At 37.1% G+C, this 19,437-nt stretch overlaps 2 protein-coding genes across 3 annotated transcripts in view; one reads left to right on the top strand and one right to left on the bottom strand.

The window, feature by feature from the left end:
* LOC145764658 (reversion-inducing cysteine-rich protein with Kazal motifs-like) overlaps positions 1–14,703 on the top strand; it is a 53,065-nt gene extending 38,362 nt beyond the window's left edge. For both annotated transcript variants that reach the window (XM_082576303.1, XM_082576304.1), the window contains 17 exons: positions 2,619–2,710; positions 3,140–3,318; positions 5,280–5,533; positions 5,822–5,924; positions 6,400–6,523; positions 6,643–6,792; positions 7,006–7,142; positions 7,525–7,671; positions 8,368–8,556; positions 8,791–8,904; positions 9,495–9,666; positions 10,648–10,810; positions 11,436–11,585; positions 11,769–11,901; positions 12,097–12,258; positions 12,798–12,940; positions 13,866–14,703. In XM_082576303.1, coding sequence (XP_082432429.1) covers positions 2,619–2,710; positions 3,140–3,318; positions 5,280–5,533; positions 5,822–5,924; positions 6,400–6,523; positions 6,643–6,792; positions 7,006–7,142; positions 7,525–7,671; positions 8,368–8,556; positions 8,791–8,904; positions 9,495–9,666; positions 10,648–10,810; positions 11,436–11,585; positions 11,769–11,901; positions 12,097–12,258; positions 12,798–12,940; positions 13,866–14,078 — 2,625 coding nt within the window. In that variant the 3' untranslated portion in view covers positions 14,079–14,703. The remainder of the gene's footprint in view (positions 1–2,618; positions 2,711–3,139; positions 3,319–5,279; positions 5,534–5,821; positions 5,925–6,399; positions 6,524–6,642; positions 6,793–7,005; positions 7,143–7,524; positions 7,672–8,367; positions 8,557–8,790; positions 8,905–9,494; positions 9,667–10,647; positions 10,811–11,435; positions 11,586–11,768; positions 11,902–12,096; positions 12,259–12,797; positions 12,941–13,865) is intronic.
* Positions 14,704–14,832: 129 nt separating this feature from the next.
* Positions 14,833–19,437, bottom strand: part of LOC145787423 (triple functional domain protein-like) — a 69,841-nt gene continuing 65,236 nt past the window's right edge. The window contains exons 52-59 of the mRNA XM_082599169.1: positions 19,348–19,436; positions 18,563–18,701; positions 18,097–18,225; positions 17,702–17,801; positions 17,455–17,554; positions 17,129–17,306; positions 16,812–16,960; positions 14,833–16,531 (exon numbers count right to left, since the gene is read on the bottom strand). Coding sequence (XP_082455295.1) covers positions 16,825–16,960; positions 17,129–17,306; positions 17,455–17,554; positions 17,702–17,801; positions 18,097–18,225; positions 18,563–18,701; positions 19,348–19,436 — 871 coding nt within the window. The 3' untranslated portion in view covers positions 14,833–16,531; positions 16,812–16,824. The remainder of the gene's footprint in view (positions 16,532–16,811; positions 16,961–17,128; positions 17,307–17,454; positions 17,555–17,701; positions 17,802–18,096; positions 18,226–18,562; positions 18,702–19,347; position 19,437) is intronic.

Genomic DNA, 19,437 nt, shown 5'->3' on the forward strand with positions numbered 1-19,437 from the left:
TTTTGACAATAGAAACGTTTCATTTTAAACTGAATTTATTGGATGTCGATTAACTATCTAAAAAAAGAAATAAAACAATGAAAACTATTAATACTACAAAAAGTGCTCAATGCCAAGCAAAAAGTCAAAGCAGAGCGAATTAAATCAAATATAGTTATTACTATATTTGATTTAAAAAAAGAAATATGTATCTATTCTACAAATGATCAGTATTTTAACTTCCACAAAACAACTTCAGTCTCGGTTTAGAATCATAGAATTTTATATTTCACCACTCTGTTTCGCTTCGATATCAAACATTTCTAGCAGAAACAAAAGCACTTCGGTCTTTGACTTGAACGACTCAGTTCCGTGTTCCCTTTAACGTCATAAAATCACGACTGCAGTCAAGATTAAAACTTATGGTTCATTAGAAGGGGCACAGAAGTAGCAACAAACATGCTTGATTTTGTTCAAGCTTTACCACTAAGTTTTTAAAATGTATAGCGAAATGCTCAGAAACTAAAATTTTTCACATTTTTTTTGGGTATCTTTTTCAATTTGATTTGCTGAGAGGTCAAGTGATGTTTGTAAACCTATTCAAGTTTATAACAAAATACGTAATTTCTGGATCGATTTACGCAACAACAATGTCGTTTAACAATCAAATTTGAAGCAGTTTATAAGACTTGCTGTTGCACTTGTTGCAAGTTCAACGGTTGATTGGGTTTTGTACTGGCCGGTTATTCGAGAATAAGCGATAAAATTTCAAATTACTCTTTCAAAAGTTTACCCACGGACAAACAGATGACAGTATGGAGAACAGAAATTTAATGTTGTTGTTGCCGCTCTACAATCATGAGACCGTTTCCTTCATCGTGCGGAGTAAAAGGCTATTTAGATACTGTGGTCTCCAATCTGATTTATCTTGGAATAAAGTACAAATTTAAACCCAAAGATAGGAAAGAACACAAAATTAACACGATTCTTGAACGATTTGACAGAGTTTTTCTCGTAACAGGAAATTCGAGGCTACAACTTTGAGGCTCCTTGTGTTTCTTTTCTTTTGAGTCGTAATTCCTGGAAATGCACTTCCTACAGCCTGTTACCTTTTTCCTACTCCGCATGTATTTCTTTTGCAGATTTTTTCTAAGAAAAAAACAGATAAATGTAGTTCCAATGGATTTATACGTTATGACATAGCACAAATCCGGTTATTGGAACAAAAATGACTCCAACCAAAAGCCCGGTTGTTATAGCTGCTTGTACCTTGTACCTTGTGCATGTGCTGTGATGCTTATTGCTTACAGGCTCTTTGGAGCAAAGTACGCATCTACCCGATGTCTACAAATGTTTATGGTCAGCTTGTGCTTCTCTGCTGCTTCCAACCTGTTGCAGTGTTGCCAAATTTACACCAAGGAAACTTGTTTCTCATCTTCCACATATCAATTCACGGACAAACGTTTTACCTACAAACGTTGTGACTAGAAGAGTGCCGATGGTGATGAAACAATAGACACAGTTATACATTGACACAAACATAATCACTGTTGTGGGAAAATGGCCAGTTTTCTTACAATACAAAACCGGACAGCAAAAAAACAAACAGGTTTTTGTTGTGTGCGACAACATGTTTGCCACGCCGTTCGCTGGCCGGGTTGTTTTTGCTTTTAATTATAGACACTTAAGCTTCGGGTGGGGTCAATTGAAACAAAGGCCAGGCGACTCTTGTGGTATTTATGGGAGCTCTTCGAAGAGCGCCAGGTTTCAACAACGTATCAAATTGTGGCGACCACACAACTGTATCATCTTGTACGTTGTGGTTGCCCGTGTGGTGGTTCATCATTGTCCTTTCTTTTGTTTTGCATTGTTTTGTTTGTATTGACCAACGGTTGATCATGTTTTGTGATATATACTGTAGTTGTAATGTAAGTTTTCAGACATAAAATGTTTTTTTTTGTTTACGCAAGCGAGTAACTTAAAGCGGGAACATCATGTCAGACTGCTGATCCCATTTCTAACTCCACTGCCGTTTCCCATGACCTTGGAAATGTCGATTCGTCGATTCACGTCGACAAATGTTAATGTCACAATTGTTTTTTGTATGTTGCTTACGTAAAAGAGTAGGCTACATAAAATACAATCAATTTTTCACCCAAAACAAAATAGTTTCAAGTCCTGAACCTATAACTGTTACTGGATAATTTATTTATGGTGTTTATTTTGTGGGTAATATTGATGGTTTGAGGTTTTGTTTATGAATGTGCAAATATCACGTGTACCGTAATTTTGTTACAAAAGAAAATTCAAACGTGGAGAAAGATGGATAATCGGAAGAGAAATGTTTTTATAATTCCAAACGTTAAGTCATTTGTGTGAATGAAAGCAATCAAACGAATCTGTAGGGTTACTATTTAAGTAAAGCTGCACTCCATTGCTTGAAGCTGTACAACGTTGGATTTGGTGTTGTCGAAACAATGATAAAACATAGCACGGAGTCCTGCCACGACAACAAGTCTATGAAAAGCATCGGTACCGCACCTACAGCGAATCGGTATCATAACGCTGCCAATGAGTGTTTAACTAAAATGCATTGAGAACTTTGAATAACTTGATTTTCAATATGAGCTGTACTGCAGGCTGACTCCAGGGAAGACTTAACCATGGAATGCAGAAGTGATTACGAAGAAAATTTATTTGATTGCATTTACAAGAAAGAAACAAAGCAAAAGTAAGCAGACAGAATTCTCTGAAATAAGCATAGATTTCCTCGTAGACTCTTCACTCTGTGTTGAGACTGAAATAGCTAAGTTTAATTGCTGTTACTCTATACACTTTATTAGTTGGTGTGAAAATTAAAGTGACAACGGAGTTGTACACTTGATGTTTGAGTAACTTTCTTTGGGCTACAGGCTGTGTTCAAAATGTGACTGTCAGGTTAGAAAATTTCTTAGTCTTTTGTCACTACAAACATTTGCAAAAAAGACAAAAAGAACTGGAGTACAGCAAAACAATGAAGATTACGAAAAACGTAAGAAAGCCTCAAGAAAATGGTTCGAATTTTTACAGTTTGCATTTCAATAGTCTAAAAATTTCATTTTTGATGGGCTAGAAATAACTTTCTCACCAAATTTCAATCTTCATCTTTTCTTTTTCCCAGATGTTGCGGAAGAAGAGCTGGAGTCAGCTCTCAGTGTCGTCATAGATGCGATTTATCTTTTCGCCATGAATCCGGACCCTCTCCATCAGACATTGAAGGGATCGCTTCGTCCTGTGACCAGACAATGACACAGTGCATGTCCAACTACACAGCTGATGTGAAATCAAAGTCTATTGAAAGTAAGAGAAAAATTTTGAGAAAATATTAAAGTATAAGGGACGAATTTTAACTATCGTGTTGAAAGTGAAACGTTTGTAATTTGTTTTGAAACAATTTTTAATGAAATTCTTGCTATTAGTTTATTTTTAGTCTAATTGTTTTATAATTAAAAGCAAAAGCTAAATTAAAACTTTCAAGTGCATTGACTTGTGCCTAAAACAACTAAAATTAATCATTTTTTACATTGATTCAGCGTTTGCAAATATAATTATGTTATTATGTGTATACTCAGCTGTCCACTTTACGAAATACATGTCTCCTAGCAAATAAATGCAAAACTAGTGCGCTTTTGAACAAGATATTGGATTTGGATAATTCAATTACCACAGCTGCTCCTGGGTTGTGTCCGCACCGCTATAATTTATATCGCTATCTTACGTCACCGCGACGTTGCCATTGACGAAACTGAGCGATTTTTTTCTTAGATTTTTTATCCCACAACTTACCAAAATAAAATGGAAAATATATTATTTCTGACCAGCAAATCTATCATTTTTACATTGAATTAAGCCGACGTTAATCAATGTAAAAAAGGACTGATTTGCTGGCTGGATTGTTGTCGGCACTTGACATGGTTTGATGACCTAATTTCATTTGACGTCATTATCGTCATTATCGACATTTTTGAGCAACCTTTTAGTGACGATTGGAAAATAGCCTTCTCAAGAGACTATTCTTGTCAAACATATTGGAATTAGCTAATCGGTTTTCATGGAATTGTCACCACCACATGACATTTATCAATTGAAGTCTGAGATGAAACATCAAAAGATTAGTAGATTCTTGTAACCGGTTTACAAATCCCATGGTTTCACGTAGATTTAACGTTGAAATGATGCAAAATTACGTTTCTTTTGCCAATAGAACTGTCAATCTGCGTTGATTAAGAGTTGTAGTGGTTAAGCCGATTTGTTATGACAAAGATTAACACAGACTGTTGACCAGATTTATCTTTTGCGTTTTTTCAAGAAAATTATGTGGTCATCCTACATCCTATATTAACTTCTTCCGGTGCAAAGTGATAAAGTAGCCTACTCGTGATTAGTATCTCTTAAAATCCTTTTTTTTGTAAAGATATTAAAAGCACATTCAATGCTGAGTGCAGCAACACAGTGTTGCCAAATACTTTTTTAAAACGTAAAAATGTGAAAAAGTGATGAAGTAGACGCTGATATTTAAAAAGTTTAATGTATTGTTTTACAAATTGGTGAGCAGTTAAGTTTTATCAGCAATGAGGAATAATAAGTTTCATAATTTGTGAAGAGATTTCCTTGTCAGGTCAGTAGATTTGCAAAAGGTAAAATGTAACTCTGTACCTCCTGTCGCAATGTCGCATAGCTCTGCTGCTCTCAAGTTGCAGGCACTCACTAACCCGTACTGAACCAGCGTGGTGAGTGAAGGTTTGAATCCACAAATGAACACATTTTCAAAACGGTCTTTCGTTCTCGACATCGATCATCTGCCAGGAATAACCTATCAGAGGGTTCTCAGTCCAAGGATAAGATTTAAACCAACTAACCAACCAATCTCGATTTAAATCTTAAACGGTGTTTAACGTTTTAAGTTTTGATCGAGATGGAATTCATGCTTTGCATTTTTGGCAACTGAAAATAGGTTGATTTGTGTTCTGTTTTTCTTCCTGCTAGTTGTTTTAATGCCGCTGGATGTTAAAATAATCTAAAAATAACCACTTTGTAAGTGAGCGTGTGCCAGAGAGATCTTTTGGATTTGTAATTTTTTTCGAGAATACCCTTCCCTGTTGTAAAACAGAAACCTTTTCAATCGACTCTTTTCTTGTCATTTATTACTTCACACAAGTGGACTATTCACTGAGCACTAGCACAGTCAGACAAAGAGAAATGCTTGCATCTATAAAAATACATTTCCAGTGCTTTTACGAATCACTTTGCTTTTATTTTAGGCTTGCACTGCTGCGAGCAAGCCACTGGCGATCATTGCACACAGTCTTGCCAGCACATCCTTAGAACCGAAGTCAACGATGCGGAAATTATCAGAAAACTTATAAAAGCTTGTGGGGACATCATCCCGCACGAACCGATGTGGAAATGCTTCATGAAAAACCCCAAACCGCCTCCACCCTCAACCCCGTTTGTAACAAAGCTGCAGTGTTGCTCAAAATCAATTTCGCAAAACTGCAAGAAACTTTGCTCCAAGGTAAGAGTGTTTGTTTCATTGTGTGATTAGAGAAGAAATTGTTGAAACAAATAGATATAAAATTTTTAATGTGATGTTTTTGGAAAACAAAGCAAACTATTTTCTTTGATATTTCCTAACAAAAATTGACTTGTTAATAAGCAACGTAATATTAATGAACCACAACGAACATGTCATTTTTTATCTCTTTTCTTCACCATTATTTGTCTTAGTTTCTGATTTTTGTTGGTCTTTAAATCAAATCACTAGTTAAAGAAAAAAAATTAACAATGATATAATCTTTTATAGATTTACTCGCAACCCTGGTCTCCACCTTTTAATTGGGAACATTTTGAAGCGAAGTGTGAGCACAGTCCGAGCGAAATCGACCTGCAACAATGTCTGCAAGAAGGTATGTTGCTGTTGGGGAAAGGGTCTCTTGTGGTGATAATTTCCCAGACAACAAAGCAACCAATTTTTGCATTGATTTAACGTCTGCAAACGTTGAACCAAAGTAAAAATTGATTGGTTTGCTGTCTGGATCACAATGGAAACTACTGTTATGTTGAGCTTAAAAGTGGCGAGGCATTACAAAGCACTTGGTTTAGTGAAACTAAGAACAGATATATAACCACCGGTACGGCATATACCTTGCTGTTGCTGATGGTCCTGTGCTCATCTGGAACTTTCCATTCACATGCGTATGAAGATAAATAAGTTTCGAGAAAAACTCTTGGACATCTCAAAGAACGAAACTTTCCGTAACATTGCGTAATTGTTAGGTGATTAAATGTCTGAACACAGTGCACTTGATATTGTGGACTTGCCAATGATCTTTGGTTTAGTTGTTTGACAAACGTTTGTTCATCTTTATATTTTTCTATCAGTGAACGAACCTTGCCGAATGGGATGTAGTGGAATGTCATTTTGCTCCAGCTTTAACAACCGTCCGACGTCATTGTTTCGCAATTGTGACGCAGTCGGTGACGACATGGCACGTGAGCACTTCAAGTAAGAATTTCTTCTTTAGTTTTTAAATTTCTCAATTAAATAAAATAATTTTTGTAATGATTTTTCAAAACGTTAGTTTAACATAAAAATTGCTGCAATTGAATGTAACTTCACTACAGCGAGTGGTCGAGTGGAGTCATAAGACTTCCCATGTTGAACATCCCGGTCAAAGACATCCACAAATGTGAGCCGGAGAAGTGGAAAGCAGTGGCTTGCTCTCTTCAAATCAAGCCGTGCAGCTCCAGAACAGGGGAAAGCATCATTTGCCAGTAAGATGATTCAAAATTTTTTTAAACATTTCTTTAACTTAAACTAATCTGTAAGGCTGAAAAAAGTCCAGACAACAAAATCCGTCGTTTTACATTGCTTCAACGTCTTCAGACGTTAAATTAATGTAAAAATGAAAGATTTTGCTGTCTGGGAGGTTATCGATACAGTTATTGTATTTCATCATTTTATCGCTATTAATCTCTAATTCTCAGATCCGATTGCTTGGCATTGCTGAACAAATGTGCTGATAAAGAAAGGTTCGTAGGAAACATGAAGATTGAAGAATTGTGCGAGAACTTCTCTCCTTCTCATTTACAATCTAACTGCATATCCTTGTCCACTTACACAAGTATGTTTTTTTTGTTTTTTTTTAAACTAATAGGAAGCCAAAACAAATCAACGAAGTTTTTTCGTTTGACGTGCCTTTAAAATCTTAGATATACCAAAAATCATTTTCATCTGTTAAATTTAGTCTTGTGATTGCAATTATTTTTTATTTATTGCCTTGGAAGGGGGTCATAATAACTTTCTAAAACCAGACCGCCTTAAACTAGCTTTGAACTCGTGTTTCGGCATCACCGCTACACTGCTATGGTCCCCAGTTGCCATCATGTCTTTCCCCTACTGCAGCTATTAATTCAGGTCTTGCATTTTATTAATACAACAACCCGATAGTGAAACGTTCTGGTGATAGTTTATGATCATTGGTCATGAATATTTCTTTTGTTTAGACCCAGTCAAGTCCGTTCAAAAAGAGACCAATGACGTCACGCAACCTTGTCATCCAAATCCTTGCCCTGAGGCCCATGTATGCGTCATCAATCGTCAGCAGTGTGACCTCAGCTCACAAAACTGTCCGAGCTTCAGATGCCTTCCTGGTTAGTGACCTGTTGGAAAGTTGTATTTTTCTGTGGTGTTCATTGACCAACCTTTAGCAGACATAGAAAAATGATATCTTTGTTTGATTTTCATATCTCGATCTCAGGCTTATTTCCAATTCGTGGTTAGTGGTTAGCGTATTTCCAATTAGTGGTTAGCGCGTTGGGCTCGCAGTCGAGAGCCTGCATGTTCGACTCCAGCCACCCGCACTTGCTGTTGTTTCTCTGGGCAAGAAACTTTACGATAATTGCCTCTACCCAGTGATCGATTTCGAGTAATGTAGTACTAAATTTAAGTCATAAGTAGAGTAGACAACCGGAAACAGACATTGCCGTCGGCCGCAGCGTGGGTCAGGTGTACGTCGGAAGGCGTACACCGATGCATAGCGCTCAAGTCCGCTTTCCCGCAATGCAGGATAAAGATAATAAAACAAACAAACAATATCATTTTAGATGTTGTTTTATCTATGACTTTTTACATTCAATTGTAGGTTTTTCAATCAAGTGTGAGATAATGATTTAACTAAATTCTACTGCAAAATGTCATATTACTTTTCCAAGTAATATACAAAGCTAGGTTAGATAACATCAAACGTTAACCAATTTCATAAACCAGCCACGTATAAAATACACTCCTGTGTTAAAAACTTTAAGTGCTGTTTGTGTGTTCAATTATTTACCTGGTTTATAATTTAGGTTGCAAAATGGGTCATGGTTCTGCGTTTTTGGTGAATCATGGGTCTATGGTTCGTGTCCCTGACCCTGGGCGGGGTGAAGGATGTTTCAGTTCCTGTGTCTGTTCAAAAACTGGATCATTACAGCCTTGCGTCCCTCTTCCCTGCACTGACAAGCATAAGACCTGTACGCTAGCCGGACAATTGAGAGGTAAAATTCCAAGCTTTTATAACGTTTATGATAAAACACACTGGTTAATGGTTTGCAAGCAAGGCTCAGATGCTTTAGATTTAGAAACAGAGGCTCTGCGAATCCGTTGTTGTACTCGACAGCAAAGAACATGATGATAATGATGGCATTTTAAAAGCAAGCCAGTAGAGGGTTAAAAATTGTCCGAACTGAAAAGTGAAATTCATCAAAAAATAACTTTAACTTTTTTTTTAGCTCACGGCACCAACTTCTATGTCGATTGCAATTTCTGCAGCTGCTATGGTGGGAATGTGACGTGCACAAAACAACAATGTCAAACTACTGATAAAGAAAAGCGATTGTACACAGGTTTGTGAGGACTGCAACAGACATTGGCTTACAACTGCTGTGTCTGCAGTGCTAGAAGCAATAAAGCCATTTTGATCTGTAAAAAAACTCTCACTAAATAGAGCGTACATCTAGTCACTACGCTGAATCTTTGAGTCAGAGCTTGCTCACTGATTTTAGGCCTGATTGAGGATTGATTTTAATCAACCATAAGCAGAGTATTTATATCGTTTGCTTTAAAGGAAAAGTTGTGTAGAAAGTTTATTTACGAATTTGTTCACTTTAAGTATTTCTGCAATGGCATATACATCATTTTTAACAAACTACTCCCATATTCTGTATTACCAACAGTCGGCCTAATAGCCTACAACGTTTTTGCTTTTAAAACGGCATCTTTTCTTTTAAGAACGATTACACCCTTCCACGGGAGTTTTTTGCCATTATATTGATAAAATGAGCTAACTTTGAAAAAAAGTAAATTTGATTGGTTAGTTTTTAACTTTTAGAAAAAGATAAACGAAGCAACTTGTTTGTCACACAATCGCATACCTCGAACTACTGCATGTCCTTCCAATGTGATATGGTTGCTGAATTGTTTTGAATTATTTCAGGCATGCCGTGTAATTGTCCTTTGAGTATTTCCCCTGCATGTGGGGACGATGGAAGGACCTACCCAAACGTCTGCGTCGCCAAGTGTCTTGGCCACGCTAAGACTTCAGCTTCCCCGGGGTCTTGTTTGGACCAAGATCCCTGTTTACCTAACCCCTGCAAAAGCAAAGAAAGGTAGATGCCGGTTGATAGAATCATGTTTTTCATCCGATTGTGTGATTAGACTTCATGCTAGTGTGAATTTTTAAACATCTACTACTTTTTGGGTAACTGTTTTTTGTGTCAATCAGTTTCAAACCAACAAAAAATAAACTTATTCGATTTGAACCACGAGTTGTACCGCGGTTGTACGGTAAAGCTATCTCAAGAGCAGCTTATTAGAATGCAGCGGTAACGTTGAAAACACTTTTGTTAGTTGTAACAATTGTAATCATCAACTGATTTTTGGTGGGCGGATTAGCCTGTGGGCTTAGCCTTTGTTGTCTGTTTGGTCGAGTGATGAGAACGTCTGTGCGCTGTTCGAAAGGGCGCTGGATCGACACAGCTTCAGAGCACGCGGCTGTGTCTTCGCATGACACTTAATGACATGCTCAACTGATGCGAGCAGCTGACTCAATGACTATATGTCTCTTTGCTGCTTCCTATTGTCTATTGTGTTGAATTTGTAATCACAGTGTACTGTATGTTGTGGCAATGCGCGCAAAATAAACATGACTGGTATTTTTCTCGGCAGCCGATTTGTAGCAAGAATTGACAGCGATAGACACGTGTTTCGCCCATTTTTTAAATTAGCTTTCGTTACTATACTGATGAGCCTAGCCTCATGGGCGAAACACGTGTCTATCGCTGTCAATTCTTGCTACAAATCGGCTGCCGAGAAACATATTGTTGATTGGATGGTCTGAATGGCTAGCGTGGAAGCTACACCGTTATGACTAGCGAGTCGCAACTGCTCGCTGCACTAGTGAGTGCTCAGCCTTGTGCTGATAGCCGAGAAGAACGCCCCTTTCTTCACAATGACTGGTATTGTTATTAATTCTAAGTTACTTATAGGTTTGACGAATCAATTCAACCTTATCTTGTACGAATTTTTGCAACATTTTAAAAATCGTTTATTGCCACATCAAATTAAAATAGGGCCGTTTTTTTGGACAGATGTGTTCACACACCGCAAGTATGTTTGACCAACTTCAAAAATTGTCGTCAATACGAGTGCCTTCCAAAGCATCGGATATGTCTTCGCTTGCTCAAGCGCGCCCTCCCACTGTTGCAACGGAAGGTATACAGTCACCGCCATCATCGCTATACTGATTACCAAGTAAGCAATGGAAATATGTCCAAGTTGTTTTTACAATCGATGGCATCAAGCTCTAATCTTAACTGCGATATTTTATTTGGTTGTAAGCTACATGCTCACATTTTCAGCACATATGAAAGTTAATCAATACAAAAGCAAAAGAAACTTCCAAGGTACAAAAAAGGGAGTGCGTACTGGTAGAATGAAGACCAGGCTTTGTTGAAGTAAAATGGAGAAAGAGAAGGAGAGAGAGAGAGGGAGAGGGAGAGAGTACTGTAGGCTACTGGAGAAAAAAAACACTCTTTCGCTGAACCATCGTCTTGGCTCTGGTTGTCAATCAAAATTGAATTGTTGATAGTCACTGTGTTACATGTTGCAAGTATAAAGACGTTCTTGCTCCAACAAATTTGCAAATAGAGGAACATATGAACAGTTTACTATTACAGAAGAAAATTAAATTAAGTATGTGCGATTGTTATACCTAAAGCTACAACAAAGTTGGTTATTTAACATGTGTCGCTAAAGTGCAACTATGTAAGTTGCACAAATAGCTTTGCAGTTTGCACCGTCTTTTTCAATCTATACTAGATTAGTTCTACTCTGCCTGGTTGAACTGAGCAACATTTTCATGAAAAAATTTTTTCAGCACTTTCCGTCTTCGTCGCATTTCTTCTCAAATACAGCCTTGATGTGGAATGAAAGCGCCGTTTGTGACGTGAATAACCAAGAGTTCGAGAATATCTGCAAATTGACCAAATCAAAGCGTCGAAAACTGGCTTATGCCGGTCCTTGTCAGGTGAGAGGTTTCAGCCATCCACAGCCTTTGTTCATCAAATTAATGTTCTAACTCTGAAGACAACCTGTCAGCACAGTTAACTTAACCTACTTAGCAACTTCTATATTTGTAAACTCTCCTTTTAAATGACAAACTTTTTAAACTCGCATGCTGATAATAACCACATTATGTTTTGCATTCCAGAAAACCTGTACCAAGAAATACGCCCAGCCTATTTGCGGCCACGACAGCGTGACGTATAAGCACTCATGCATGGCAGACGCATATGGAATACTTGCTGATCACATGGGGCCGTGTAAAAGAGTCACTGTACAAGGTAACACTTGCATCAAAGAATAATCACAATATCTGAACTTATTTAAACTGTCTGCATCTTGGCTCACAGGCAGTTGAATCATAAATTTTGAGACACAGAACTAATGGATATCAAGACATCTGCAAAGATTCTGCATTGTGAAATTAACAGTTAGATCAAATACCAGTTTTGTCAGTTGTTTCATTTTTATTGCAGATAAAGAAGAAAAATGTAAAGAAGTTTTATGTCCTCCTCTTTCTAACCCAAACTGTCATACAATCCGTCCTCCTGGATCATGTTGTCCTCTCTGTGGAGGAATGTTGAGAGTTCTCATCAGTCGAGAACATTTAGAAGCGATTCAGAAAAATTCTTGGGATGGTAAGTGGCGGTCAAAATCAAGCCATGTTTAATATTGTCAGAGGCTTTTAAATAAATTACCCCATTAACCATTCAAAAATTCATTGTCACGTGACATCGACTTGGTTTGTTTGTTTTTATGACGCTCGCGCTCAGGCGCACGGAAAATCGCAGCGTCACACAGAGCGAAATCATAGCGGTCAAGCTTGAGTGGTGGTCATGTGACAACAAGGCAGTTTCCCTATCTGAGAAGGCGTTTCCAGCCAACAAAGCGAAAAAGTTGGAAAAGTCTGCAAACCTAAAATTATTTAATAAAAGTAATGAAAAATCACGACGTGTTTCACATTTCTAAAATTGGTGGAGCAGCAGCGCCACATAACCATTACACGAGCCGCCACTGTTTAGACCTACTTTTAAAAAAATACGTAACTTACGTCTGTCTATAAGAGGGATCATACAGTAGACCTAATATTGTTCCAACTGAAGATACACAAGTGGAAAACAATTTTTTTTAAGTTTGCTTAATTTTAAATTTATATTTGAGAATGTTTGGTTTTCAGGTCCCGTCACAGTTCGAAGCATTATTTGGCTACTGAGGCAACATATGCACGTCTTAGAGTGCCAAATATATGGCTATTTAACCACCGAAGAGGACCTGACTATCATAGTAGTTTCCACCAAACGTAACCCTTCAACTGTCCAGGTAGGAAAACATTTACTTTCGAGTTCAACTTTCTATCTAACTCGTAGCAGAAATTGAAAGACTAGCCTAGGCTATAGGCTAAGTTGTTTCACTGGAAAACTGAATAACCTGCTTAACTGACTAATGACAAAGTAGCAAGTTCAAAAGACTATCGCACGACAACCGAGATAAAACCTTTGCAACACTAAAGTAACAATTCTGATACCGTAAGAATTCAATGAATGGAAAAATAATTTAACCCTTTTCTTATAGCCACGTATTTCCTGACTGGAGTCAGAAACCTAAGCTTTTAAAAGTAATTCAATATCGCTGCGCGAGAACAAAGTGTTGTTTTTAACTAAAAAATTGGCAAACAATAGTTTTGTTCAAAAATAGTTTATAGCCTGAGGTAACTGAAAAAAATCGAAACCATTTAATATTGCCGGGACAAAAGGTGAAAGTATAAATCTAACACGTTAGCAGTAAAATATCAAGATAAAGCTATAAAAATATTTTCTAATGAACTTAAATTTTTTTCGGAGCAAACTATAAGATAGCTTAAAAATCGTGGGCGTGGTTTTGCAAAGCCAGCACGCTAGTTTACTTTGTTTAAAATTCTGGCGATAAAGAAGCAATAAAAAAAATTAGATTTTTGCTGAATGGCGAACCGGATGCCAGGCTATTATACAGCTCATTGCTGCAGCCCAGCCGGCAAAGCAGTTCTTTTTTACAATGACTAAATTCTGAATATCTGCAAAAGGTTGAATCAACATGAAAAAGGACTGGTTTGCTGACTAGGTTGGTCCTTATCACATAAAAATACCATTTTTTCAAGCTGGTTGTGATTTTATTTGAGCGGTAAATATCAAGTCGCAAATTGCTTGGCCTGTAGTGAGTTCCTGAAATCTGCTGACATTTTTTTTATTCCATTTGTTGTCCTTTTCAGGAAGAAGCTTGCAAGCGAGAAGCGGAGAGACTTTCGAATCTTATCAACAAAAGGAGTCCGACTCTCACATCCTACCTCATCCTTTCACCTCTCACTGCCGCAACATTTTCTCCTTCAGACGCAGGCGGAGGAGCTTCAATAAAGTCTTCATCATTTGGAGTTATTTTCATCTTGATTTTTATACATGCATTTGTTAAAAGAACTTTAACGTGAGAAACTCGAGATTACGTTCATGTACGTTATAGGCTAAGAACGTTTTTGTAACTGGCAAAAACATGGGGATGTTTGGCGAAGGGTTGATGCAAAGGTGTTTTAAATATATATAAACCTTGCCTCTACGTTTTCAGGCGTAGAATCGATGTACGGTTGATATAAACTGTTGCCAAGCTAAACTTTAGGCTACTTTTTGTGTATAATTGTCATTTTAGATTTATGTCGTATTTGTACTAATTTATCCGCTTTACACTGTGTCACGTGATCGTTCTGCTTCACTGAACCCGAGGGCCAACAAACTTGTGCCTCACAGACATGATGTCACTGATTTGATTTAGTTTCTTTGAGCAGTTTAAGGCATTGTTTTGGTCACTAAAGTTATTTTTTTTACTTGGCCCAAGAAACTTCAATCAACTCACCTAGAATCGCTTTTGCTAGCAACCAACAGCGTATGTTTTTAATTAAAGGCATGTATTTTTTTGTACTTAACAGCATAAAAGTTTAACTTTTCTTTCCGATGGGTATTTCGTGAGATACGTAGCAGATATTCGTTACTTTTCAAAATACTGTATTTCTATCTTGTCAAGCGCCTTTTCGTATAATAAAAGTTTCATTTCTACCGTTAGTGACTCTTGAAGACTAACTGGTGTTACCCAGCTAACAAAATACGTTAATTCAACCTCTGCTGGTTGGGTACTGGCTTGGTTGCTACAAAGTCTGTTGCCAAAGAACACACGACCAGATGCGACAACGCTTCTGCTTCAAAGATATTTCATTATTTTTACGTTGATTTAACGTAACACAACAAAAGTGGGAAGTAACAACAGTTTGAAAAACGAAAAAAAACACTTTATCACCCAATAAGATGATTTTACAGCGTTGTTCAGCGTCGGTTTAACGCAAAACGTCTACTGGCAGAATTGTGTAGAGGTAAAGAGTGTCACGTACGATTACACCGAGCAGAAGTAAACAGAAAAGAGAAACAGCATTATTTTGATCATGCGTAAAAGACCCTTTTCAACGTGGAATATTCACCAGCTTTAACATGATTACGAAATTTTAATGAAAGAGTCTAGTTTCGAATGGAAAATCATTCGTTTTAAAGCTTATGGACATGCATGAGGTATAATCAATATTGCCAGTAATGCCGTTAAATTTGACGGTTATGTTTAAGTTAATAACCGAAAAGGGGCATTTTCTTTGCAAGTGATCGCTAAAAGATCACAGCAGGTTAGGCCGGCAAAGTGGAGTGCAGCAAAATTTTAATCAAAATTGCGTGAAACACAAACGAAAAAAGTTTTTTCGTCACAGCAAAGGAACAAGTACAAACCTCACAAGAACAATTCAGAATGTTCACATATAAAAAAAATGCGATATACAATTTCGCGTTGAAACTCCATTGTATCGACGCAAATAAAACGTAAAAAACAATTTCTTGAATTTGTAGACCTAAAAATCAAACTGACTTGACTTTTCACATCGAATATTAACGTATGGCGTTAACGTTAAAATGATGCAAAAATACCACTTTTTATGACCTGGATATTTAATTGCTGGCAAATAAAAACCTCATCAAATGCATTTTAACAACAACAAAAAGAGAGCAAATACGCATCAGGTAAAAAAGGTTTACTCTATTGCAGTTTCAAAATTCATCTTTTTGCTATTGTAGCGACGTCCACGCTGTTAGTAACCGAAAAATTGTGAATATACAGAAACAAAAACTCATTATCACATAATGGTGGCACGTTACCGTGTGAATAGCTCATTTCATTTGTGTTTTTTAGATCAAACCCAAAGTAAAAATTGGAAACTTTATCTAACACCAGGCTTGTAAATTCATTGCGGAATTTTTGCGTTAAAGTCAAGTAAAAGTATGCAAAATATTAATATACTTTCAGTTTGAAAAAAAAAAAACAGGCAATGCTGTGTTATGGTAGCATTTCAGCAAAATACACAACTCAACGTCTGAAAATATTACATCAATGCAAAAGAGCGGATTTTTCTAGCTAGGCATATGACAACCACATTGGTGATATAAACATCTTAAATCACTGTAATTTAACTTTAAGATTTTCCTCAGTGGCTTTTTTTTTTATCCCAGACAGCAAATCAGTCGCTTTTTACATTGATTCAACGTCTGCGTCAGACGATTCAACGTCAGACGTTGAAAACATTAAATAACGTTAAAAATACATCAACGGTGTTCAATAACAAGATGTGCGATAAAAGAACCACTTTTAAAAAACAAGAAAGTGACTAAAGTAGAGTCGGAGCTGCCTTGCTGAATGTGGACGGAGAGCTATAAATTATTACATCGATTTACTGTTGCACAACGATATTACAATGCAACTTTTAGCTACATCATCAAATCTACAATCACCCCTGTGAAGATCGAAACCCGATTGCATGAAACTCTGCCATGTCCGTGGGGAAACTACTTTAAAGAAAACCTGGAAATATAATGAGTAGGTTTAAAAGCAAATTAAAATTTAAATTATTAAGTTGAAGTAATTATGATTAATTTATCAATTTATTGTTGAATGCCTGATGAGCAGTCTCATTTTGCACTTTCTATAGCTTTTAGTTTAAAAAATGGTTTATTATAAATGATGCAGTCCGAGTGGAGAAAGGTTGGGTTTAGCCAAAGCAGCATTAAATTTCAAATTGTGTTTATCATGCAAGGAAACTTTAAAAAATTAAAAAAAAAATGGAATAAGAAATAAAAAGTACCTTGAGCCGATCATCATCTAGCGGCAGTAACGTTACTGTGAAGTCTGTGAGGAAAAGTGTTGCATTGGTCGGCCATGTTGGGTGATGATGGGGACTTTTCGGATAACTTATCCGAACTTTTGGTACGTCTTAGTATCCTTGTTAAAGTGCTGCAAAAGTTGTCAATGAACGCGCGTTAAAAACATCGTTTGAACGCGAAATAAACGGATTCAGCAACTGGCTAAAGTATTAAAAATTTTACGTGTTCAGAAAATAAGAAATTTACAAAAACGCATAGTCAATGTAAAATTGCAACATTCAGTAATGCCTCGCCATACCTTGGACTCCCGGATGGAGGTTTCTTGGCATTATTGTTCCGCTTGACTGAGCGGGGCGTCATCCTTGGCTGTTGTTGCTTCTTCGTTGATTGGCTGGTATGACCGATCACGTGTCCCGGAATCCAGCCTTCAGCAGCAGGTATAGTTTTTGTAGCAGCTCGATGGACAAGGCACAAGCCTGATAGAAGAACGAGATTCTTAATTCGAAAGAAACTACTTCGGAACAAAATCAGACCAAAAAAGGATTGATTTGCTTGCTCGCTGTGTGCGCTGGTCAAGATGGCCCTTGCCTTTGTGCGACGAATAGTTTGAAAACAACGTCTTACCTCGAGCATTGGTGGCGATGACATCCAACATGTCTCCTTTGCTCACAGACACCTCGTCCTCTCGAAGCGCTTTGTAATCTTCTGTCGCTACTACCACAGGCTAGATAACGTAAAAATTACATTATATTACCACTACGTACCATTATAAAGCAAAAAGTACTCATTAAAACCCGTGAGTAAGGATCATATAGACTTTAGTTCGAATAACTCTCGTTGGTATAAACCATACTTGAAGACGTAAGACTACCTTTTCATTGGGGGTGTTCACTTCCGGGGTGGAACGCAGAGTCCCGAACGTCTGCTCCCTGGCTGGTGAAGCTTGCTCGGGACTTCCAAGAGAGGAGTAGCTGTCGATTAGTTAGTTATTTTTATATTCATTTAATGTTTTATTAAACCAAATTGAAGAAAACACAAAATTTAAAAATAGCTTCAACTCAATTTCCAGTCAGCAAATCAATCTTTTTACATTGATTCAACAACTGCACACGTTGAAAAATCAATGCAAAAAAAGGATTGATTTGCTGACTGGATCATTCCTATGTATTTACCACACCGCACGCACATTCAAATTTTGTTTGGTGACATACAAAACATGTCAAAAGACGGAAATATGATGTGAAAGTTTTCAAACTTTAAACCAACCTTTGATTTTCTTCGGGATATATGAACTTGCACGTGGACGACCTAATGTTGGCTGGGGAAAGTGGAGACAGCCAAAAGGAATTGCCCCCCGACAAATCAGGGGCTGATAAATGACTATTGATTTTTTGCCTGTGTGAAATAATAATAGATCAAATTTTGTAACATGGCGGTATCGCATTCGCATTGTTTCAACATTTTCAGCCGTTAAAATACTGACACTCTATCAAGATTTATTAAAATTTGTACGAAATCTTGTTTCAGCGTGGAAGAATTCATCTTGCAAAATCGTGCGCTAAATTACGCAGTTAAATAACTGCGCTCAAACTGTCTGCACTACGAGCTGTGGCTTCGATAACGACACCACACAACGGAAAATGCAAGACAGTGTACAAAGAAAAAATGTCACGCCAAAGTCCGGCTTGAGACTAGCATAAGAATAATTCGTCAAAGGAATTAGAAAATTCACCTATACGACATCGAAGGGGAATTCGCTGAAGAAAGTGACCTCATTCTTCCCACCCCTCCTTCTGATGGATTTCCAGCTGCACTGGCTGGTCTCGTCTGGGTGGGATGTGTCGTTTCGCTTACTGTCCTGGTGCAACCGTCTGAGAAGAAAAAAATATACCTTTTATATTCAAACCATGAACAGACATAACTCAGCAACAACACCACATTTAACATCATAAAAACAAAAACACAATAAGCGAACGTTTTCAGCTAGTCATACAGCCCTTTTCAAGCCGAAAAGAGAAATATTTCAAAAGAAATACTAAAGAATGATACAATACCACAGCAAAAATACGGTTAAATTTAAACATTTGAGAAACTGCTTAACTAGCTCACACGAAATGATATGTGTGAGCTAGTTAAGCAGTTTCTCAAATGTTTAAATTTAACCATATTTTTGCTGTAATACTGTATGATTCTTAGGTATTTCTTTTAAAAAAAGCATTTTTCTTATAGGCTTGAAAAGGGCTGTTTGACTAGCCGAAAACGTTCGCTTGTTATGTTTTTGTTTTATGATGTTAAATGTAGTGTTGTTGCCGAGTTATGTCTGTTTATGGTTTAAAAAAGTTACCTCTCTACCCAAATTGTTTTATATTTAAGTTGTTAAATGTGCGGCATAGCTTTAGCATGATGATAACATGTTAAGTTCTTCAAAGGAATTACTCTTCAAAAGAAGTTGAATTAAGCTTCAAAAATGATGGAAATCGACAGAATTATGCAATTTTATTATTTTAATTTCCAAACCTGTTGCATTTGAAGGGAGTAAATTAGAACAGCTGCTGGAACTTCCAACTGGTGGATTATACGGAAGGAACGTCAATCGTTCAGTTTCCC

This window comes from Aplidium turbinatum, chromosome 2, assembly GCF_918807975.1.
Source record: "Aplidium turbinatum chromosome 2, kaAplTurb1.1, whole genome shotgun sequence".
Taxonomy (NCBI): Eukaryota; Metazoa; Chordata; class Ascidiacea; order Aplousobranchia; family Polyclinidae; genus Aplidium; species Aplidium turbinatum.